Source organism: Grampus griseus (genome assembly GCF_964374135.1).
Source record: "Grampus griseus genome assembly, chromosome: 1".
Taxonomy (NCBI): Eukaryota; Metazoa; Chordata; class Mammalia; order Artiodactyla; family Delphinidae; genus Grampus; species Grampus griseus.
The window spans coordinates 148,938,677-148,963,193 of NC_139017.1; the positions used below are offsets into that span (position 1 = coordinate 148,938,677).

The window sequence follows — 24,517 nt, forward strand, 5'->3', positions numbered from 1 at the left end:
TTTTGTCCCATGATTGACGATGTTCATTTAAGTTACTTTATTAAGGTGGTGTCTGCCAGGCTTCTTCTCTGTAAAGTTACTCTTTCTTCTCTTTGCAATGAATAAGTATTTTATAGAGAGGTATTTGGAACTATATAAATATTCCATTCCTCAACAAACTTTCAATGAATTCATTTATTTATTTATATCAACATAGACTGTTGTTTTCCTGTTTTGTTTAGTGGGTTACAGTCCATTACTATCATTAATTTGATGTTCAAACTGTCCTTGATTTGGCAGGTGGCAGCCCATCACACTGGCTTCTGTGTCTCCTTAACACATCCCCATTGTTCTTTTTTTTTGGTTACATGGCTTGTGGGATCTTAGTTCCTCGACCAAGGATTGAACCTGAGCCCTAGGCAGAGAAAGTGTGGAGTCCTAACCACTGTACTTCCAGGGAATTCTTCCCCATTGTTCTTTGATCACTTTCCTGCTTTCTGGAACATACCTCCAAGGAGCCCTGATTTGTTTTAGCAGAAAATGGAATTTAGAAGCCAGGAGTTGTGCACTGGACATACTCATTGCTATTGAGGTATGGCTGCTCCCAGGCTCTCAATGGACAGAATTAGGGAACATGTGTAAATATAATAATGTGTATATGTGCATTATTTCTAAATCTCCATCTCCGTCTCTACATCTGTATCTGTATATGATCGTGGGTCCACAGGAGTACATTTAAATCCACAGGGTTCAATCTCATTTTCTCCCATTTCATGTTTATAGCTCCCTTCTCTGACAGTGAGAATGCTGGCTTCCATTTTCATTGATGTATTTATATATTTAGTTGGTTACCCTGTATGAGCCAACCTCCCATCTCCAATCCTATCCTTTCCCCTTGCAGATGCCCTCCTCTCCTTTTGGGGGCTCTGACTCCTACTCTGGGATGCCTCTTCTGTATGGACCCCCTCCTCACTGGTTTGGGCTCCGACTTCATACCAGGCCACTTAGCTGCAAGAATGCCCTCTTTACCCTAGTCAGATCTGACTCGCCATTCTGGACTGTCCCTCCTCCCAAGCTAGTGGAAGAGCACCGGACAAGGAAATACAGCCCAGGCTCTCTTTATCTCTGACACTGACTAGCTATGGGATTTTGGAAAAGTCACCCTAGCCTAAATCCCATCATCTTTTATTTGGATTACTACCTGCCAACTGGTCTCTGCACATCTTCCCTGGCCTCCTTCCAACCTGGTCTCCAAACAAAATGTGACCAAGTCACTCCAATAAATAAAGACCAAGTTCCCAAAGCAAGCTATGAGTCCCTGTTTGGTCCAGCCTTTATGAATTCTCTCACCTCACCTCTCATTCTTTTCTCTCTCCCTTTCAGTTGTGTTGGCCTTCTCTCGGTTCCTCAGAAGCACTGTGATGCTTCCTTGTTCTGGAAGGTTCTTCTCTAGCCACTCCCCCCACTTCTCTTCCCCCCCCCCTTCACCTAACTAACTCCTATTCATCCTTCAGGTCTCAGCTTGAGTCACCACCCCCTGATTAGAACCCTTTCCCAAGCCCCCAGATTGGGTCAGGTCTCTTTTTATGTATCCACTTAGAAACCTCTTTCTTTTTTCTGGGCACTTACTTTGATAATAATTATACATTTTTTGATGAGATTATTTAATTAAAGTTCCTCTCCTGCACTAGACCATAAGTTCAGGGAGAACTGGGACTCTGTCTATTCTTTCTCCTCGGAGTGTCTTTACATCCAGCACAGTACTTAGTGCAGGGAAGGTACTCAAAAACTCCTTAGAACCTGACACCTAAATGGGAACTATGTAAGCATTTGTTGAATCTGAGTCCACTTCACAGGATTGTTTTGAGGTTTAAATGAATTTATGTATAACGGACAGGAAAGTGCTTTGCAAGCAGAAAAGTGCTGTCTAAATGGAAGGTTTCATTCTAACTCCCACAGTTACTGATTTAAAACCTTGCCAACCTTTTTGAAAGTCTAAATAAATCACATCCCCTGTGGACATGCCTCTCCCACCTTAGAGATTCCTCCAGACTGGAGTGGAAAAATAAGAGGCATTCATACTTTTTTTCAAAGTAAAACTTTGGAATTTTAACGCACTAGAAACTCTTCAAGGAGGAGCCACCTTACTCATCTTCCCCCACTGTTTTTAGTGTTTTGGAACCGGGAGAATCTAGGTAATAAATTCCAACTCTTTTTTTTTTTTTTTTTTGCGGTACGCGGGCCTCTCACTGCTGTGGCCTCTCCCGTTGCGGAGCACAGGCTCCGGACGTGCAGGCTCAGCGGCCATGGCTCACGGGCCCAGCCGCTCCGCGGCATGTGGTATCTTCCCGGACCGGGGCATGAACCCGTGTCCCCTGTATCGGCAGGCGGACTTTCAACCACTGCACCACTAGGGAAGCCCAAATTCCAACTCTTTACTAGCCGTGTATCCTCGTCATCAAGCTTTTTCTTACCTTAGGGCTCTCACACATACCACCTGGAATGCTGTTTTCTCCCTCTTATATGGCTGATTTCTTTTCAACCTTCAGGTACCTGCTTAAACGCCACCTTCTCAGAGAGGTGTTCCCTAATCATCCAAAGTAGGTTTCTCCGTGCCTTTTTTGATCACGGTGTTCTGTCCATTTCCTTCCTATCACTTCATTTTTTTGTTTCTTTATTGTGTAACGAATTCACTCAACTGTGAACTTTTTAAGGTCAGGGATCCAGCATGCACTGAGCATCCGGCAGAGTGGTAGAGACTCAACAGATTAGATGAATATAGGGTTGAATGAATGTGCGGTTTCCTCCTCTGATATTTCTTTTGCAGGATTGTTGGCAGACTTAAATCCCAGATGCAGATGGCCTAGCCTAGTGTAAGGCATGTGTAAGGCATAGGGTAAGGCAGGCCCTCAGTAAATGATTCCTTTTGCTTCCCCTGAGTGCCTCACAGCCACACCTTTGAATCGTCTGTGACTGTTTTATTCTGTGCTCCTTTACTTTCATCCGCAAGTCCTGCAAAATCTTCCCCCATAATGTCTCTCAGATCTGCCACTAACCCAGTGTAAGCCTGCTGTGTCTCACCCTTAAGACAAGTACCACTGCTCCATGAATTGGCCATCCCTTCTCTCTCTACCGCATATACCCTGAAAGTCACCCTTCAGGATAGTCTCACTTCCTTTGGCAACTTTAGGTCTCTGTTACCTCTACTCCATCCCTACACCTCTCCAGGTAAACACTGTATGTAGGAGGGCATGCCTGAACTTACCCACTCACTGGTCACAATCTTAGTTCTGACCCGCTTGTCACAGCTTGTTCTTCTCACCTCATTATACCCTGCTCTCTGAATATGCAGCCTTGTAGTTTTTTGCTCGCAAGTAGGCTTTTTCCTTTGGGACTGATGCTTGTTTAGATGTGGTTCAGCTTGACCTGGGGGCCTTCCTTTTTTCAGCAATACCTCTGTAAATGAGAACTGGACAACGAAACATGTAAATTTCCAATACATATCAATGCCCCCTACCAATTGTTTCCCAAGATAAATGTCTTAGCTAAGAGTCATTTGCTTCCTTAAATTTGATAGGGCCTCAGTCTAAAGCTCTTATTTTTTTAAGCAAAACCCGGATGGAAAATGTGGCTCGCCTATTTAAGTAACATGAGCCAGGATCATGGGCCATGGCCCCTTGATTCTGATCTAATATTTTCCCATTTTAGTGTGAGCATCGGTCAGGCAGTTACTTGCTACCTCTTGTTGACTGCTTCTTCCTCACCTCTCCTGTAATTCAGAGAGGTATGATTACAACCAGAATAAAGCAATGCTTACATGTGAAGTAGGCCTGGGAGGAAGCACAAGAAGAACAGAAGGTTGACTTGTGAGGGATCCGTGTCTTCATCTCCTGACCCTTTACTGATGCCATTTCTGCTGCAGCACCCATCACACAGAACCCTTCACACGCAGGGCATGTCTCCTGCTCTGCAGAACGTTCTCAAAGTAGTTTTCTGCTCACTTCTGACAACCTTCCTAGGAGGCAAGTGTAGGCAGGAAACTATTACGTATCTTCTTTTTTTTTTCTTGTCTTTTTTTATTAACATCTTTATTAGAGTATAATTGCTTTACAATGGTGTGTTAGTTTCTGCTTTATAACAAAGTGAATCAGTTATACATATACATATGTTCCCATATCCTTTACCTCTTGCATCTCCCTCCCTCCCACCCTCCCTATCCCACCCCTCTAGGTGGTCACAAACTACCGAGCTGATCTCCCTGTGCTATGTGACTGCTTCCCACTAGCTATCTATTTTACGTTTGGTAGGGTATATATGTCCATGCCACTCTCTCACTTTGTCACAGCTTACCCTTCCCACACTAGGTTCTTCATGACCTTTTTTTTTTTCTTTCACAACTAAACAAAAAGAGTTAAGTGTCAAGAGTATTTGAATATTAGAAATAAAGGTGACTTTCACTTAACCACATGAAATGGTTAACCACATAACCATTCTAGCTCCTGAATGTCTCTTTTATATACTCCATCTTCATTCACTGCCTTAGTTCAGCGTCTAGTACATGCCTGAACTATTTCAAAAGTCTTCTAGTGAGTGTTTTCCTTTTCCTCCTCCCTTCTGGTCTCTCCTTGGCATAGTGCCAGAGGACTCTTCTAAATCTAAATCTGGTTATCACTCCCTTTCTGAAAATCCTCTAGTTTTTATCCACATACATCAAGCTCCTTGGCACGACTTCCTAAGCCCTCCGTGATCTGTGCCCTGCCTACCTCTTTAGCCTCATTTCCTGCCACTTGATCCCTTATACTTTGTGCCCCAGCATCACAGGCCAATATATAGTTCTCTAAGCACAGCACACCATTTCATATCTCTAAGACTTTGCATATGTGTTAATTCTCCCTGAGATGCCCTCCCTCCCTTAACTGTCTAGAAAACTTATATTCATCCTCAAAACTTAGCTCAGACTTTTCTGACTATCTTAGCTTGGCTGCTATAACAAATACCATAGACTGGGTGGCTTAAACAACAAACATTTATTTCTCACAGTTCTGGTGGCTACAAGTCCATGATCAAGGTGCCAACAGAGCTGGTGTCTGGTGAGAACACACTTCCTAACTTGTAGGCAGCCGCCTTTTCTTGCTATACCCTCACATGGCCAAAAGAGAGATCATCTCTCTCTTGTCTCTTCTTATAAGGGCACTAATCCCTTTCATGAGAGCTCCACCCTCATGACCTAATTACCTCCCAAGGGCCCCACTTCAAAATACCGTCTCATTAGGGATTAGGGCTTCAACATATGAATTTGGGGGGAACACAAACATTCAGTCCATAACACTGACCATGCCTCTCCCCACTCCATTGTCCTTCTCTACCCCATCCAAAGAATTAAACACTTCCTACTCTCTTCCACTTCCAAACCTTATAATGTTACTATCATTGCATTTACACTATATTACAGATATACTTGTTTTCATGTCTCCATTCCGCCAACCAAGCTGTACATTTTTCAGGAGTAATGGCTTTGATTCATCTTTGAATTCCTATCCCTTAACACAAGGTCTGGCACATAAAAAGTATCAAATATACATATACATATATTTTAAAATTGAGATATAATTCATGTACCATAAAATTCTCCCCTTTAAAGTACAATTCAGTGGTTTTAGTATATTCACAAGATTGTGCAACCATCATCACATCTAATTCGGGAACATGTTTGTCACCCCAAAATGAAACCCAATACCAATAGCAGTCATACCTCAGTTCCCATGCCTACAGTCCTGGGCCACTTACTAATCAATTCACTTTCTGATTGCCTATTCTGGAAATTTTATATTAATGAAATCATACAATGTGTGGCCTTTTGTGTCTGGCTTCTTTCACTCAGTATAATGTTTTCAAGGTTCATCCATGTTGTAGTATGTATCAGTACTTTATTCCTTTAGTGCCTGAATAATATGCCACTCATGAATAGGGAAAGGCTATACTTTGTATATTTACTCATCAGTTGACCAACATTTAAGCTGTTTCAATATTTTGGCTAATATGAATAGGCTGCTATGAATATTCACATACAAGTTTTTGTGTGTCAGTAAGTATTCAAGTCAATGAATAAATGAGTGAATAGGTGATGACTCGTATTTCATCATGTATTCTCTGGCTAGGATATGGATTATAATCTTTATTTCTTTTGGGTAGGTCTGGGCCGGATCATCCAGGCTGAGGAGTATCTATCCCAAGCGCAGTGGACAGTCCTCAAATCGGCTGAATGTTCTTATGCCACCCACTCCTTACTGCATCGGAACCTGGGGCTTCTCTACATGGCTAAGGAAAACTATGAGGAAGCCCGTTATCATCTGGCCAATGATGTAAACAAATTAATAACACCCGATTGTTTCTGAGAACAGCTCTGTTTGTTTGTTGTTGTTTCCTTTTTACTGAGTATTTCTCTGAAACTTTCTGTGTACAACTGTCTGTTTGGTGGAATATTAGCAAGAACACAATCCTGATGACCTGAATTCAAGACTTTCCACTTTCTGCCTGTGCATCCTTGTCCAGGTCACATCACTTCCCAAGCCTCAATTGCTTGGGGGATGATAAAGGGAGGCAGAAGAGCATCCTGGTTAAGAGCAGGGCTTTACTCCTGGTCCCAGCTCTGCCATTTCACCAGCCACACAGGCTTGGATAAATTATTTAACGTCTTTCATCACCTGTAAGACAGTAATCATAAAATAGTCTCTGCCTCATTGGGTCATTGCAGAGATGAATGAGAGGGCCCGACATGGGCAGTACTTTGGCTGTGATTTTGATAAATAACATCAACGTCTCTACTACAGAGTGTGGTTATTACATTTAAATGAGCTGGAGGTATATGAAAGTGCTTTATAAACTCTAAAACTCTGTACCGATGTTAGATAGGTTGATGAGGGTGATGACTGAGCTGTTCTTCCCACGTTCATGAGGTTTCTGTTAGGATTTCAGTATTGGACAATATTACCGGAGGGAAGAGTTCCTGAGCCTGAAACTTGGATGAGGTTAGAATCAGACTGCAGTCTCCGTGCAGACTGGGTCTCTCTTCAGCCTCTCCACTGGGCAACCCTCCCTCTGGTTGCCACTGCACGATGCCCCTAAATTTGCTGGAAACATTGTTGTGCTGGTTATTCTCCGTATCCCCTTACGCCAAATGCATTCTCTGCCCTACTCTTCCCTGGGAGGCTGACCTCGGTGGACTCCATTGCTCTCTGGCCTCACTGGGTTTGGAGAGTGAAAGGCATGGCAGAGGAGAGGAAGTTGGGAGCAGAGAGAGTTTGAGGTACTTACTCTGCTGCCTTTCTGCACCAGCCCAGTCCCTGCAGGGCCAGTGTTCCTCATGGCCATGGCTTCTGTCAGGTAGCCTTCCTCCACAGCTCTAGCTCTTGCTGGGCCCTGGTAACCCTGCTTTCTCCCCTGGTTTTCTCAGGAGTTTGGACTGTAAACGGTCTCTTGCTACTGATAGTCCCTAGTGCTTCACTAACTCTTCTTGGTTCCGTACCCCTTCCACGTCTCTGTAAATAATCCTTTCATTATACTAGCCTCAGGGAATATTGATACTTGTGAGGGTGACATCTACTTCCACCTAGGAGCCTGACCAATGCACTTCTTCATTTGTGCTTCCTCTCTGTGCTTCACAGCCTTCAACAAATCAAGCAGAAGCACACTCTCTCTTGAGCTGGGTCACATAGTTAAGAATTACATCAAGCTCAGCCTAACTTAAAAACAAACCAAACCAAACCACAGCATTATTGATACATACCATAAAAGTCAATGGAATGTACAATTAAGTGTACAATTCAATGATTTTTAGTAAACTTAGAGCTGTGCAACCATCAACATAATCCAATTTTCACCCTAAAGAGAGCCCACATATCCATTTGCAGTCATTTCTCATTCCCACTTTCTGTCTTTCTAGATTTACCTTTTTAGGACATTTAATATAAATGAATGATTTATATTAAATCATTATTAAATAAATGATGCCTTTTGCATCTGACTTCTTTCACTTAGCATAATTATTTTGAAATTCACCCGTGTCGTTGTTTATATATCAATATTTCATTCCTTTTATTGCTATCATCTGGATATACCACAATTTCTTTACCATTCACCAGTTGATGGACATTTGGGTTGTTTCCATTTTTCGTCTATTATGAATAATACTGCTGTGAACATTTGTGTACAAGTCTTTGTGTGAAGACGTGTCTTCATTCCTCTTGGGTATATACCTAAGAATAGAATTGCTCGGTCATGTGGTAAAACTGTTTAATTTTTTGAGAACTGCCAAACTGTTTTCCACAGAGGCTGCATCATTTTATATTCCCACCAACATGTACAAGAGCTCCACTTTTGCCACAACTTTGCCAATAAGTGTTATTTTCTGTCTTTTTGATTAGAGCAGTTCTAGTGTGTGTGAAGATGTATCTCATTGTGGGTTTTATTTTGCATTTCCTTAGTGGCTAATAATGTTGAGCATCATTTCATGTGCTTTAGCCATTGGTGTATCTTTTTGGTGACATGTTATCTGTTCAGATCCTTTGCCCATGTTTTAACTGAGCTGTTGTAAAAGTTCTTGATAGATTCTGGATACAAGTCCTTTATAAGATATATGATTTACAAAGAAAACTCAAGCACTCTCTTTCTTCCTTCTGCTATAGATTTATTTCGCCAGTTGTGCATTTGGACCAGAGCACATCAGGACCTCAGGAGGCTACTTCTACCTGGCTAATATCTTCTATGGCCTTAAAAAGTTGGACCTGGCAGACACATTGTACACCAAGGTGAGCTGGGGAATATGGGAGCTGAGCCTTGATACTTAGGCCTTGTATCTTACAACTGGTGTCAGACCATTCATGAGATATTCGAGGCACAGACAGATGAAGTGACTTGCCCAAAATCACATAGCTTGATTCATGATATATTCCACTTTTCTTTCTTCCGGTTTCTCCACTACCAAAATAGTTTAGTCCTTAGTATCAATAGAGCAATTAACAAATAATAGCTTATGGGTCAATAAGAACCAAACCCCTCCAAATAGGCTGCCAGATACCCTGTCATATCCCTAGGAGCAAGCTAATGTGGGCATATTGAGGTGTGGGATAAAGGAGGAGATGAAGTTTTTAAGTGAAACTAATTGTTGAAAGGTCCTGTGAAGGGATCAAAGAACATGAAAGTACTTTAAAATGTCCATCTTTACCTGTGAAAGATTTTAAACTGTTTATATATATATATATATATATATATATTTACTGTCAGATGATTTGGGGCTGAGTTGCAAGAGAAGGTGACCTTGACAGAGTCTAAAGTGCTAGGCTTCTTTTTTTTTTTAATTTTAAATAGTTTTAATTTAAATCTTTTAGAATAGTATGTATCTATTCCAATTGTAGATTGTCAAGTCTATACAATATTTTCCTCTTTTTAAAAAAACATTTTTATTGGAGTATAGTTGCTTTACAGTGTTGTGTTAGTTTCTACTGTACAGCAAAGTATGTATACATATATCCCCTCTTTTTTGGATTTCCTTCCCATTTAGGTCACCGCAGAGCATTGAGTAGAGTTCCCTGTGCTCTGTAGTAGATTCTCATTAGTTACCTATTTATACATAGTATCAATAGTGTATATATGTCAATCCACATCTCCCAATTCATCCCACCCGAGCTTCCCCCTTGGTATCCCTACGTTTATTCTCTACATCTGTGTCTCTATTTCTGCTTTGCAAATAAGACCATCTATACCAGTTTTTTAGATTCCACATATATGTGTTAATATACGATATTTGTTTTTCTCTTTCTGACTTACTTCACTCTGTATGACAGTCTCTAGGTGCATGCATCTCCTACAGATGATCCAATTTCGTTCCTTTTTATGGCTGAGTAATATTCCATTGTATATATCTACCACATCTTCTTTATCCATTCCGCTGTTGATGGGCATTTAGGTTGCTTCCATGTCCTGGCTATTGTAAGTAGTGCTGCAGTGAACACTGGTGTGCATGTGTCTTTTTGAATTATGGTTTTCTCAGGATATATGCCCAGGAGTGGGATTGCTGGGTCATAGACAACCCTCAGAAAGGGAGAAAATATTTGCAAATGAAGCAACTGACAAAGGATTAATCTCCAAAATATACAAACAGCTCATGCAGCTCAATATCAAAAAAACAAACAACTTAATGAAAAAATGGGTGGGGCTTCCCTGGTGGTGCAGTGGTTGAGAGTCCGCCTGCCGATGCAGGGGACATGGGTTCGTGACCCGGTCCTGGAAGATCCCACATGCCGAGGAGCAGCTAGGCCCGTGAGCCATGGCCGCTGAGCCTGCGTGTCCGGAGCCTGTGCTCCACAATGCGAGAGGCCACAACAGTGAGAGGCCCAAGTACCGCAAAAAAAAAAAAAAAAAAAAAAAAATGGGTGGAAGGCCTAAATAGACATTTCTCCAGAGAAGACATACAGATGGCCAACAAACACATGAAAATGTGCTCAACATCACTATCAGAGAAATGCAAATTGAAACTACAATGAGGTATCTCTTCATACTGGTCAGAATGGCCATCATCAAAAAATCTACAAACAATAAATGCTGGAGAGGGTGTGGAGAAAAGCGAACCCTCTTGCAATGTTGGTGGGGATGTAAATTGATACAACCACTATGGAGAACAGTATGGACCTTCCTTAAAAAACTGTTTCCAATATATTAAAATGTTGGTTATCTTCATATAATAACACCTTACTTAGCAAACAACAATTTCTGTGTGTGATATAGGTTGTCAAGTGGTGACTGTTTATTCATATTTTAGACCCACTTCTGAAGAAGAGGCATTGTTGTGCAGCTGAGAAAAAAAATGAACTTTGGAATCAGGCAGACTTGAATTTAAATCCTGGCTGTGCCACATAGCAGCTTTTACCAAAAGTCAAGAGTGATCTTAACTTTTCTGAACCTCAGTTTATTGATCTATGAAACGGGAGTAATAAGAATACGACTGTAATTGGGATGTTGGGAGGATGTGAAGGTAGTTGTATGTGCTCAACACACGGTAGCCATTGTAATTAGACCCCACCAGGGCTGTCCCCAGGTCAGCCCTCCATGTGCCCTTTGCAGCCCAACACTTGTCACACTTACCTTGGCCAAGCACCTCTGGGCTCCTAAGGCTCCCACTGCCTTCAGGCACAACGAGAGAGGGAGTCTGCAGACCGGCAGGAAGCCTGGGCAGAGGTGCTGCCCTCTCAGCTGGCTGGTCCAATGGCCAAAGTCCAGCTGCTTGTCTGATTACCATCTCCTTTCCCAACAGGTCTCTGAGATCTGGAATAAATATTTGAACAATCACTATCAAGTCCTCTCACAGGCTCGCACCCAACAAGTAGATCTACTAGGCAAACAATTTGAGACGGACACTGGCTTGGGTAAGTGGCAGTTCTCCCCAGGAAGCAGAGCAGTGACTTCATCTCTTCTGATCCACAGACTTTTCCCCTCAGAGGGAGAGCAGCTGTGCCTGTCGTGGGGCACATCAGTGCCACCTTCCCATTTTGCCAATGGGCAAACTGAGACAGGGGGATCAAAGAGATGTGACGAGCGGTGGGAAGAATTCAGGTCCCTAGCGTCACACACAGCCTTGCAGGGGAGTTACTAAGGGACAGATCTGGAGGAAAAAAAGACCCTGCCGGAGCCCCCTGAGATTCCTGCAGAGCATCCATTTTTTATGTGTTATCTCTCCAGACTCCACACGGAAGTCCCATTGCTCATTTGTTCTGGTGCTTTATCCTCTTCCTTTACTGGACAGTGAACTTCTCAGTGGCAGGGCTGAGTCTGATTCATCTCTCTACCCACAGCTCAGCAAAGGGCTGAAGGCTGAGTACAGCATCATTCCCTCTGAGATCATAAAAAGAGATGGAAGATCTAGTTTCTTCTCAAAAGAGACATATAGTGTAGTGGGTGAGACAGAAACTATGTGAAAGAAAAGAAAACTTCTACAAGTACAACTTATATTACAAGCTGGGTCCCAGAATGAAGAGGTGAGGACAGTTGGATGGTGTTGAAGAGGGAAGAATTCTTGGAGGAGAAGTTTTGAGCTAAGATTCAAAAAATTAGTAATTTTATTGAATTTTCTCTTATTATAAAAGCAGTTCATGTTAAAGTAGAAAACTCAGAAATCATAGCTATCCATAGAAGCCAACCTTAACATTACAGTGTATGTCTTTTCTGTCTTTTTCTCTAAGCTTAGCCTCACATGGGGAAAAGCAGAAAGGCTACTGCTTAAGCATCTCTGGATTTGGGGAAGAGGAATTAAGGTGCTGTGGCTGCCAGAAGCCCCAGCTCCCTCCTCTTGCTATAGAATGGAAGTTGAGTTGGACCCAAGAAATCCCACCATGACAAATTCCCTTTATTGGGGGCCTAAGAGATCTAGTTTAGGACTCTGAAAGAAAGAAAGCTAAGCAACTCTGGGACTTGTAGGAATGAGTTTTGTTTTTTGTTTTGTTTTGCTTTTTTTAGGTTACTCTGATAATGACACGCTGGGCAGAGCTGGTGAACTGCCTGAAGGACAGGTGCCCTAACAGGTTGCTTATCCCTGAGGGTAGATGCAGCTGCCCTAGGGCCTGTTTCTTCTTTCCTCCCTTTCTTTCCATCACAGATGAAGCCCAGGAAGCAGAAGCCATTCAGATCCTGACTTCAATCTTGAAGATTCGAGAATCTACATCTGACAAAGCCCCCCAAAAAACAATCTTTGTTCTAAAAATCCTGTTCATGCTTTACTACCTGATGGTGAATTCTTCAAAGGCAAGTTCCCCTAGAAAAGAAGCATGTCTAAAATGGAGGGAGAAGTTCCTCTAGTTGATTTCAGCTGTGTTTTGCCCAACTGCACTAGCTTTTACCCTCAGAGTAAGCCTTCACTCCAAAAAAGTTCAGATGCTCATGACATTTCTTATGTGTTGAGTCCAACCTGCACAATGGAAATGGGGTTGTCTTCTTCCCTCAAGGGGGCCACCCTAGGGTTGCACAGGTTAACTGAGGCTGGGGCGGTGCTGGGAAGCCTGCAGGGAAGAAGGGCTCTGGGGAGTCCTTGGGGGGTTGGAGTAGTTGCTCTAACCATACTCAGGTAGTGAGTTTCCTGTTGCTGGAGGGATCCAGGCAGAAATAATAATTCAAAAGGTAATTGTTCTTGAGTGCTTTTTATGTGGCAGTCACTAGCCTAAGTACTTTACATGAATTATCACATTTAATTCTCATACTAACTTTACAAAGAAGGTATTTTATTATTCCCACTTTACAGATAAGGAAACTAAGGCACAGAGAGGGTCCATTGCTTGCCCAATTTCTTGTAGACAGCAGGTGGCATATCTCAGGGTTCGTGATTTATTGATTGACTGATCCACTCATTCATTCAGGTATTTATTGAGGTTCTACCATTTGCAAGGCACAGTTTTAGGGACTGGGGGTACAGTGGTGAACCACCAGCCAAGTTCCCTATTTCCAAGTAACTTACATTTTTCTGGAGGAGGGGAAGTTACAATAAACAAGTAAACATATAAATATGTAATATAATTTCAGAGAGTGAAAAGCACTACAAAGAAAAGTAAAGCAGACAAGGGGAGAGAGGAGGGAGGATGGTTGGAGGAGGTCTTTCTGTGTGGGTGACATGGGAAAATTTAAAATGTCCTTACCCCGCTCCCTTCCTCCCTTCCTTTCTTCCTTCTTTCCTTTCATCAGCAAACTTTTACTAAGCACCTACTGTATACCAGGGCTTGGAAGAGCTCCCAGTCTGTGGGTTAAAATAGAGTGTGATAGTAAAGCCCAGGGCCCTGTGGGAGCACAAAAGAGGGACAGTGGCCCTATGTGGGATGGGGGTGAGAGGGGTTAGGGAACAGGGAACATTTCCATTGTATGTCCAAGTTTACAGTGGACAAAGCCTCTTTTCTACATTTCAGGGTCTCATTTTCCATTCAAGGAAGTCATTCCCCCAAGGTGTGTTAAGGGTGTTAGGTCTGCAAGAGGTCCTTAGAGAAAAGGGACACCTCTATCTACTAAGGATTGGCACCTCGCTTCCTTCAGGTCTGGACTCAGCTGTCTGCTTTTCAGTAAAGCTTTCCCTGCCCTCTGTCTGAAATGGCAAACCCCCACTGCCACCATTAATGCTTCCTGTTCCCCTTCCTGCTTTATTTTTTTCCTTAGCATGAATCACTATTTAAGATACCATTGCATTTTAATTATTTGTCTTGTTTATTGCCTCTCTCCCCCACTATATTGTCAATTTCACAAGGGTAGGAATTTCTGCCTATAGTCACAGTACCTGGAACATAGTAGCCTTTCAATAAATCTTTATTGAAAGACAGTAAGGAGAGAAAGAGGAAAGGAAGGAAGGAAGGAAGGAAGGGAGGAAGGAAATAAGGGAGAAAAGAAGAGATGGAGGGGGGTGAAAGCACCTGCTCGGCTTGCTGAGGCACCCCTTTCCCCTTTGCGAGTAGAGCCATGTGGCTGACAGGGTCTTGGTGCTCCAGCCAGGTGTCAGGCCTGAGCCCTTCAGGTGGGAGAGCCGAGTTCAGGACATTGGTCCACCAGAGACCTCCTGGCCCCTCGTAATGTCAATCGGCGAGAGCTCTCCCAGAGACCTCAGTCTCAATGCTAAGACCCAGCTCCACTCAATGACCATCAAGCTCCAGTGTTGGACACCCCATGTCAAACAACTAGCAAGACAGGAACAGAACCCCACCCAATATCAGAGAGGCTGCCTAAAAACATAATAAGTTGACACCCCAAAACACACCACGAGACGCTGTCCTGCAGACCTGAAAGACAAGATCCAGCCTCATCCTCCAGAACACAGGCACCAGTCCCCTGCACCAGGAAGCCTACACAACCCACTGAACCAACCTTACCCACTGGGGGCAGACACCAAAAACAATGGGAATTTCGAACCTGCAGGCTGTGAAAAGTAGACCCCGAACCCAGCAAAATGAGAAGACAGAAAAATACACAGCAGATGAAAGAGCAAGGTAAAAACCCACCAGACCAAACAAATGAAGAGGAAGTAGGCAGTCTTCCTGAAAAAGAATTCAGAGTAATAATAGTAAAGATGATCCCAAATCTTGGAAATAGAATGGAGAAAATGTAAGAAACATGTAACAAGGACCTAGAAGAACTAAAGAGCAAACAAACAATGATGTACAACACAATAAATGAAATTAAAAGTTCTCTAGAGGGAATCAATAGCAGAATAACTGAGGCAGAAGAAAGGATAAGTGACCTGGAAGATAAAATAGTGGAAATAACTACCACAGAGCAGAAAAAAAAAAAAAAAATGAAAAGAATTGAGGACAGTCTCAGAGACCTCTGGGACAACATGAAATGCACCAACATTCAAATTATAGGAGTCCCAGAAGAAGAAGAGAAAAAGGAAAGGACTGAGAAAATATTTGAAGAGATTATAGTTGAAAACTTCCCTAGTATGGGAAAGGAAATAGTCTATCAAGTCCAGGGAGCACAGAGAGTCCCATACAGGAAAAATCCAAGGAGAAACATGCCAAGACACATATTAATCAACCATCAAAAATTAAATACAAAGCAAAAATATTAAAAGCAGCAAGGGAAAAGCAACAAATAATATACAAGGAGATCCCCATAAGGTTAACAGCTGATCTTTCAGCAGAAACTCTGCAAGCCAGAAGGCAGTGGCAGGACATATTTAAAGTGATGAAAGGGAAAATCCTACAACCAAGATTACTCTATCTAGCAAGGATCCCACTGAGATTCGACAGAGAAATTAAAAACTTTACAGACAAGCAAAACCTAAGAGAATTCAGCACCACCAAACCAGCTTTACAACAAATGCTAAAGGAACTTCTCTAGGCAGGAAATACAAGAGAAGGAAAAGAACTACAATAACAAACCCAAAACAGTTAAGAAAATGGTAATAAGAACATACATATCGATAATTACCTTAAATGTAAATGGATTAAATGCTCCAACCAAAAGATATAGACTGGATGAATGGATACAAAAACAAGACCTGTATATATGCTGCTTACAAGAGATCCACTTCAGACCTAGGAACATGTACAGACTGAAAGTGAGGGGATGGAGAAAGATATTCCATGCAAATAGAAATCAAAAGAAAGCTGGAGTAGCAATTCTCATATAAGACAAAATGGACTTTAAAATAAAGACTATTACAAGAGACAAAGAAGGACACTACATAATGATCAAGGGATCAATCCAAGAAGATATAACAATTGTAAATATTTATGCACCCAATATAGGAGCACCTCAATACATAAGGCAAATGCTAACAGCCATAAAAGGGGAAATTGACAGTAACACAATCATAGTAGGGGACTTTAACACCTCACTTTCACCAATGGAAGGATCACCCAGAATGAAAATAAATAAGGAAACCCAAGCTTTAAATGATACATTAAACAAGATGGACTTAATTGATATTTATAGGACATTCCATCCAAAAACAACAGAATACACCTTCTTCTCAAGTGCTCATGGAACATTCTCCAGGATGGATCATATCGTGGGTCAGAAATCAAGCCTTGATAAATTTAAGAAAATTGAAATTGTATCAAATACCTTTTCTGACCACAATGCTGTAAGACTAGACATCAATACAGGAAAAAAACTGTAAAAAATACAAATACATGGAGGCTAAACAGTACATTACTAAATAACCAAGAGATCACTGAAGAAATCAAAGAGGAAATTAAAAAATACCTAGAGGGCTTCCCTGGTGGCGCAGTGGTTGAGAGTCTGTCTGCCGATGCAGGGGACACGGGTTCGTGCCCTGGTCCGGGAGGATCACACATGCTGCAGAGTGGCTGGGCCCGTGAGCCATGGCCACTGAGCCTGCGCGTCCGGAGCCTGTGCTCCACAACGGAGAGGCTGCGGCAGTGAGAGGCCTGCGTACCGCAAAAAAAAAAACCCCAAACCTAGAAACAAATGACAATGAAAACACGACGACCCAAAACCTATGGGATGCAGGAAAAGCAGTTCTAACAGGGAAGTTTATAGCAATACAATCCTACCTCAAGAAACAAGAAAAATCTCAAGCAACCTAACCTTACAGCATAAGCAATTAGAGAAAGAAGAACAAAAAAAACCCAAAGTTAGCAGAAGGAAAGAAATCATAAAGATCAGATCAGAAATAAATGAAAAAGAAATGAAGGAAACAATAGCAAAGATCAATAAAACTAAAAGCCGGTTCTTTGAGAAGATAAATAAAATTGATAAACCATTAGCCAGACTCATCAAGATAAAAAGGGAAAAGACTCAAATCAATACAATTAGAAATGAAAAAGGAGAAGTAACAACTGACACTGCAGAAATACAAAGGATCATGAGAGATTACTACAAGCAACTATATGCCAATAAAATGGACAACCTGGAAGAAATGGACAAATTCTTACAAAAGCACAACCTTCCGAGACTGAACCAGGAAGAAATAGAAAATAAAACAGACCAATCACAAGCACTGAAATTCAGACTGTGATTAAAAGTCTTCCACAAAACAAAAGCCCAGGACCAGATGGCTTCACAGGCGAATCCTATCAAACATTTAGAAAGGAGCTAACACCTATCCTTTTCAAACTCTTCCAAAATATAGCAGAGGGAGGAACACTCCCAAACTCATTCTATGAGGCCACCGTCACCCTGATACCAAAACCAGACAAAGATGCCACAAAGAAAGAAAACTACAGGCCAGTATCAGTAATGAACCTAGATGCAAAAATCCTCAACAAAATACTAGCAAACAGGGATTCCCTGGTGGTGCAGTGGTTGAGAGTCTGCCTGCCGATGCAGGGGACACGGGTTCGTGCCCCGGTCCGGGAGGATCCCACATGCTGCAGAGCGGCTGGGCCCATGAGCCATGGCCGCTGAGCCTGCGCATCTGGAGCCTGTGCTCCGCAACAGGACAGGCCACAAGAGTGAGATGCCCGCGTACTGCAAAAAAAAAGAAAACAAAAAAAACCTAGCAAACAGAATCCAACAGTGCATTAAAAGTATCATACACCATGATCAAGTGGGGATTATCCCAGGAATGCAAGGATTCTTCAATATATGCAGATCAATCAATGTGAAAAACCATATTAACAAACTGAAGGAGAAAAACCGTATTATCATCTCAATAGATGCAGAAAAAGCTTTCAACAAAATTCAACACCCATTTATGATAAAAACCCTCCAGAAAGTAGGCATAGAGGGAAATTACCTCAGCATAATAAAGGCCATATATGACAAACCCAGAGCCAACATCATTCTCAATGGTGAAAAACTGAAAGCATTTCTACTAAGATCAGGAACAAGACAAGGTTGCCCACTCTCACCACTCTTATTCAACATAGTTTTGGAAGTTTTAGCCACAGCAATCAGAGAGGAAAAAGAAATAAAAAGAATCCACATCGGAAAAGAAGAAGTAAAACCGTTACTGTTTGCAGATGACATGATAGTATACATAGAGAATCCTAAAGATGCTACCAGAAAACTACTAGAGCTAATCAATGAATTTGGTAAAGTAGCAGGATACAAAATTAATGCAGTCTCTTGCATTCCTTTATGCTAATGATGAAATATCTAAAAGAGAAATTAAGGAAACACTCCCATTTACCGTTGCAACAAAAAGAATAAAATACCTAAGAATAAACCTACCTAAGGAGACAAAAGACCTGTATGCGGAAAACTATAAGACACTGATGAAAGAAATTAAAGATGATACATACAGATGGAGAGATATACCATGTTCTTGGATTGGAAGAATCAACATTGTGAAAATGACTCTACTACCCAAAGCAATCTACAGATTCAGTGCAATCCCTATCAAACTACCAATGGCAATTTTCACAGAACTAGAACAAAAAATTTCACAATTTGTATGGAAACACAAAAGATCCCAAATAGCCAAAGCAATCTTGAGAAAGAAAAACGGAGCTGGAGGAATCAGGCTCCTTGAATTCAGACTGTACTACAAAGCTACAGTAATCAAGACAGTATGGTACTGGCACAAAAACAGAAATATAGATCAGTGGAACAGGATAGAAAGCCCAGAGATAAACCCACGCACATATGGTCACCTTATCTTTGATAAAGGAGGCAAGAATATACAGTGGAAAAAAGACAGCCTCTTCAATAAGTGGTGCTGGGAAAACTGGACAGCTAAATGTAAAAGAATGAAATTAGAACACTCCCTAACACCATACACAAAAATAAACTCAAAGTGGATTAAAGACCTAAATATAAGGCCAGACACTATAAAACTCTTAGAGGAAAACATAGGCAGAGCACTCTCTGACATAAATCACAGCAAGATCCTTTTTGACCCACCTCCTAGAGAAATGGAAATAAAAACAAAAGTAAAGAAATGGGACCTAATGAAACTTAAAAGCTTTTGCACAGCAAAGGAAACCATAAAGAAGACGAAAAGACAACTCTCAGAATGGGAGAAAATATTTGCAAACAAAGCAGCTGGCAAAGGATTAATCTCCAAAATATACAAGCAGCTCAACAACTAAAAAACAAACAACCCTATCCAAAAATGGGCAGAAGACCTAAATAAACATTTCTCCAAAGAAGATATACAGATTGCCAACAAACACATGAAAGGATGCTTAACATCACTAATCATTAGAGAAATGCAAATCAAAACTACAATGAGGTATCACCTCACACCAGTCAGAATGGCCATCATCAAAAAATCTACAAACAATAAATGCTGGAGAGGGTGTGGAGAAAAGGAACCCTCTTGCACTTTTGGTGGGAATGTAAATTGATACAGCCATTATGGAGAACAGTATGCAGGTTCCTTAAAAATCTAAACATAGAACTACCATACGACCCAGCAATCCCACTACTGGGCATATACCCTGAGAAAACCGTAATTCAAAAAGAGTCATGTACCACAAAGTTCACTGCAGCTCTATTTACAATGGCCAGGACATGGAAGCAACCTAAGTTTTCATCGACAGATGAATGGGTAAAGATGTGGTACATGTATAAAATGGAATATTACTCAGCCATAAAAAGAAACGAAATTGAGCTATTTGTAGTGAGCTGGATGGACCTAGAGTCAGTCATACAGAGTGAAGTAAGTCAGAAAGAGAAAAACAAATACCATATGCTAACACATATATATGAAATCTAAAGAAAAAAATGGTTCTGAAGAACCTAGGGGCAGGACAGGAATAAAGATGCATACGTAGAGAATGGACTTGAGGACATGGGGGGGGCGAAGGGTAAGCAGGGATGAAGTGAGACAGTGGCATGGACATGTATACACTACCAAATGTAAAATAGCTGGTGGGAAGCAGCTGCAGAGCACAGGGAGATCAGCTCGGTGCTTTGAGTCCACCTAGAGGGGTGGGCTAGGGAGGGTGGGAGGGAGACGCAAGAGGGAGGAGATATGGGGATATATGTATATGTATAGCTGATTCACTTTGTTATACAGCAGAAACTAGCACAGCATTGTAAAGCAATTATACTCCAATAAAGATGTTAAAAAAAAAAAAAAAAAGAAGAAGAGGAAGAGATGGAGGGGGGAAGGGCCAGCTAGAGCCTGTCCCAAGTTGTCCTGTGAAGCGTCTGTCAAAACTCTGGGCTGCTTGGCCCCCCAGATGGCAACTTACTTGTGGCACCTTCCGTTTCTATGCCTCCCAATGTTGGTTCAAAGGGCCCTGAAATGTAGAAAAGAGGCTTTGTCCACTGTAAGCTCAGCGACCATGTTTTCCTGTTCCTTAACCCCTCTCACCCTCATCCCACATATGTGGTTAGCTGTGAAGACCCAGTGTATGTTCACAAGTTTCCACAAAGAACTCAGTGGCTGTGTGAGAAGCTGAAGGGTCCTTTCCCATGTTTTTGTGGTCGAGCAGAGATGGGCTTTCCAATGTAATGCTTTTCTGTGACAACTTTCTTTTGTCACTGCAATTCTATTTCAGGCAGAGGAATACGCCATGAGAGCCCTGGATCTAGCCAAAGAACAGCAGCTCAGTGTCCATGAACAAAACACCATTCAAGACTTACTAAATCTCATCTCAGCTGAGGAAGCTCATTCCATTACTTGGTGACCCAAGAGCTCTGCATCATGGACTATTGAGCATCTAATGTATTCCAGCATTGCACAGCTGCTTTGAGGTGCTATGAATTGCTGAAGTGCCCACCCTCTTCCCCTGGGATTGCGCTCATAGCTGTGTTTTTATCGTTTCACAGCATATGTTGGGGAATATAGAGCTTTTGGCACAGAAATCAGTAAAACTCTTGTTTATCATGACTTTGCACGACTTTGAATAACGTGTTATCAGTTCACTAACAAGGTATTTATAATTAAACTGCAAATAGTTTATCCTATTTCTCAGAGGTCTCCCGGTGATGCATTCTTCATAGATCTTTGCCAAAGAAAGGGGTAGGGAATAGAGCTATACTGGAGTAAAGTTTCTCTATTCTACTGTGATTAAGTTAGCATTAATCTGAGGTAGATTGTGATTAAAATGCCCATTATAATTCCTAGAGCAATCGCTAAGAAAAGTAATCTAAAAAACAGTTAAAATCAACAAGGAAATTAAAATGGTACACTAGAAAAGATCCACTTAATGCAAAAGAAGGCAGTAAAGGAGGAATGGAGGAACAAAAAGATGTGAGACATATAGAAAACAAATAGCAAAATGCAGACATAAATTGTAGGCCTTTGCCAGAAAAGGCCCCTGGGCCTTTCAAGGAGCTCCAGTATGGATTGGCCGAGTTACCATTCCACATTGGTGTCTCTTTTCTCAGACAATTATTTGGAGGGGATGTGAGCCATCTATACTGTCTAGGGGGGAAGTACTCTGGAAGGTCCCCTGTGATGTAGGGGACAGAGTGTAGGCATTGGAGCAGACATGCCTGGGTTCAAGTCCCAGCTTTCTGAGGTAACAGCTCTGTGACCTTGATTCACCGCCTCCCACCCCTCCACACACACCCAACCTCCTCATTATGTTCTAAAATGGCCCAGGTGTGGCCATGGCTGTGTCAGCTAGTACCATCGAGGACTCTGGTCATTTAGTGCCTCCTTTTTTTCTCCAGACTCGCTAAGCAGCCTGCCCATGACCACTTTGCTTCCTGGGTAGATCTGTACCAGGGAGAGGTTATGCAAATCAAGGACCTGTTGGAGAGTTTTATGTTCCTGACATATTATTTCCCTCAGGCCCATATAATAAAAATATGTCAGATGGCCACCCTGCACCTTCAGGTCTAGGTAAAATCCGCTTGGGGCACTCTTACGCTTCTGCAAGATGGCTATGAAGTCCCAGGGCCTTACTTTTCTGTCTCTCACTTCACTTTTTAGCTTCAATTATCAATACTCTGTCACTCTCCACATCTTGTCTTGTAGCTGTTTTTTTGTCTCTTTAGGGACACATCCCTTCTTGATTCTCACCTGCTAACCCCAGATATGAGCCAGCTCTTTCAAATAGATGTTGAATGAAGATTGGAGGAGTGAGGAGAAGAATGAATGGCAGATAATTTAAAAGAAAATATTAGAACTTCCTTATTCAAAAAGTCCTTCAAAGTCCATTTCATTAAACTCTAGTTCTCTTCTCTACCATAGCCATTGGCCCCTTTCTCTTTTTCCCCCCTCCCTTATCTGTTTTCTGTTCTCTCCACCCCTGAATTCTTGCTCATGACTCCTTCCCCATTGAGTATATTTATAAAATTACTGTTTCACTTTATTGTTCCTATTGACTGATTTTCCTCTTGGTTATGGCTCATAATTTTCTGCTTTTTCACATCATGTCTAGAAATTTAATTTTCAGTCTTTCTGCTTTTCTAACACTTGCATTAAGCTATAAATTTTCCTCTAAATGCTGCTTTCATTGATACCACATATTACGAAATGCATTTTTATTATCATTTGCTCTAAATATTTCTTAATTTTTTATGACTCATGAGTGATTTAGAAGTATGATTCTTAATTTCTTTCTTTTTTTTTTTTTTTTGTGGTACGCGGGTCTCTCACTGCTGCAGCCTCTCCTGTTGCGGAGCACAGGCTCCGGATGCGCAGGCTCAGCGGCCATGGCTCATGGGCCCAGCCGCTCCGCGGCATGTGGGATCTTCCCGGACCGGGGCACGAACCCGTGTCCCCTGCATCGGCAGGCAGACTCTCAACCACTGCGCCGCCAGGGAAGCCCTTAAATCTATAATTTTGTGCCTTCTATTTGTACTGCACTTTCTTTTTTCCCTCTTCTTTCTTCTAGATTGATTATGTATTTTTTCTCATTCCATTTTCTACCCCCTGTCTGCTAGTTTGTAGGTTACACACTGTGTTTCTATTCTTTAAGTGATTACTCCGGAAATTTAAATATTCATTCCTAACATCAACGTCTAAAGTTATTCAGGATGTTTACCCTCATCCTGGACTGTACAAGGGCTTTAAAATTTTTAAATTCCATTTGCTTCCCCCTAACTTATATATTGTTACTGTTATTTATTTCAAGTATATCTTAAACCCACAAATCACAATTATTATTATTTTATAAAGTCATTATTATTTTATAAAGTCATCATATTCCTTCTTGCTTTTCACACCCTCTATCTGGGTTCACATTACTGATAAATCCTTTAGTATTTCCTATGGTGAGGGTTTGCTGATGGCAAATACTCAGATTTTCTTTCTTTCACTAATTTGATTATGTTTTATTTTGCCCTCTTTTTTTGACTCACCAATGAAAATGTATCTCACTTTCATACATGATACAGTGATGCAGGACATAATCTCAATTCTGAAGATCTCTGTGAGATGTGATTTACTTGACCTAAAAAGGTATATGCAGATTCAAGAAAACCAGGAATTCTTGGGAGATAAGAACATCTCTTATCATTCTACCAGGTAACCTTTCCTAAGCATCTTCAGCAGAATTTGCAGGTGTGGAGCTGAGGGATCATCTCTGAAAGTCCTGGCTAAATTTTTTCTACTAGCAAGCACATAGCAGTATTACAAATTATATCATGTTGTCTATGAACATTTATTTAACAAAAATTCACATTGAGTAGTTGCTCTGTGTACCAACTCTCCAATGTTTTATCATTGCACAACTTTGGACCTGTGCTGTGCCATAGGTCCTCAGATGACCAAGATTAGAACCAAGGTGCTCTACCACCACTAGGTCCTACTATAGATATATATCATGAAAGTGAGGTTTCTGTATTCACGATGGCTCTATGAAGCATAATATCTCTCAAGAACAAGAGGCCAAACAAAACACACATCTGGCAAAGTAGATGCTTCAGAAAAGATGATGAAGCATTACTTGAATGACAAACCATGTCATCATTTTGTTTGCTAGAAAAAGTACATTTTTCCTGATATTCATCAAGATTGATGGTGATGAGTTGGAGATAAATATTTTATTTAACCTATATGCTCACACAGACACAGTTTCAATAGTTAATAAATACTTAAATAAACAGCAGCAGGTTTGAAAAGCATATAAGCAAGGTTACTATTGAGATCAGGATATAAAACCAAGATGATATATTATAAATGTTGTCCCTTGCTTGCGAACCT

General features: G+C 41.4%; 1 protein-coding gene across 1 annotated transcript in view; it reads left to right on the top strand.

The window, feature by feature from the left end:
* Positions 1 to 21,047, top strand: part of ZMYND12 (zinc finger MYND-type containing 12) — a gene marked incomplete at its 3' end in the record, with an annotated part of 33,831 nt that extends 12,784 nt beyond the window's left edge. The window contains exons 4-8 of the mRNA XM_082669775.1: positions 6,172 to 6,341; positions 8,664 to 8,786; positions 11,288 to 11,399; positions 12,626 to 12,775; positions 20,923 to 21,047. Coding sequence (XP_082525901.1) covers positions 6,172 to 6,341; positions 8,664 to 8,786; positions 11,288 to 11,399; positions 12,626 to 12,775; positions 20,923 to 21,047 — 680 coding nt within the window. The remainder of the gene's footprint in view (positions 1 to 6,171; positions 6,342 to 8,663; positions 8,787 to 11,287; positions 11,400 to 12,625; positions 12,776 to 20,922) is intronic.
* Positions 21,048 to 24,517: the final 3,470 nt, after the last annotated feature.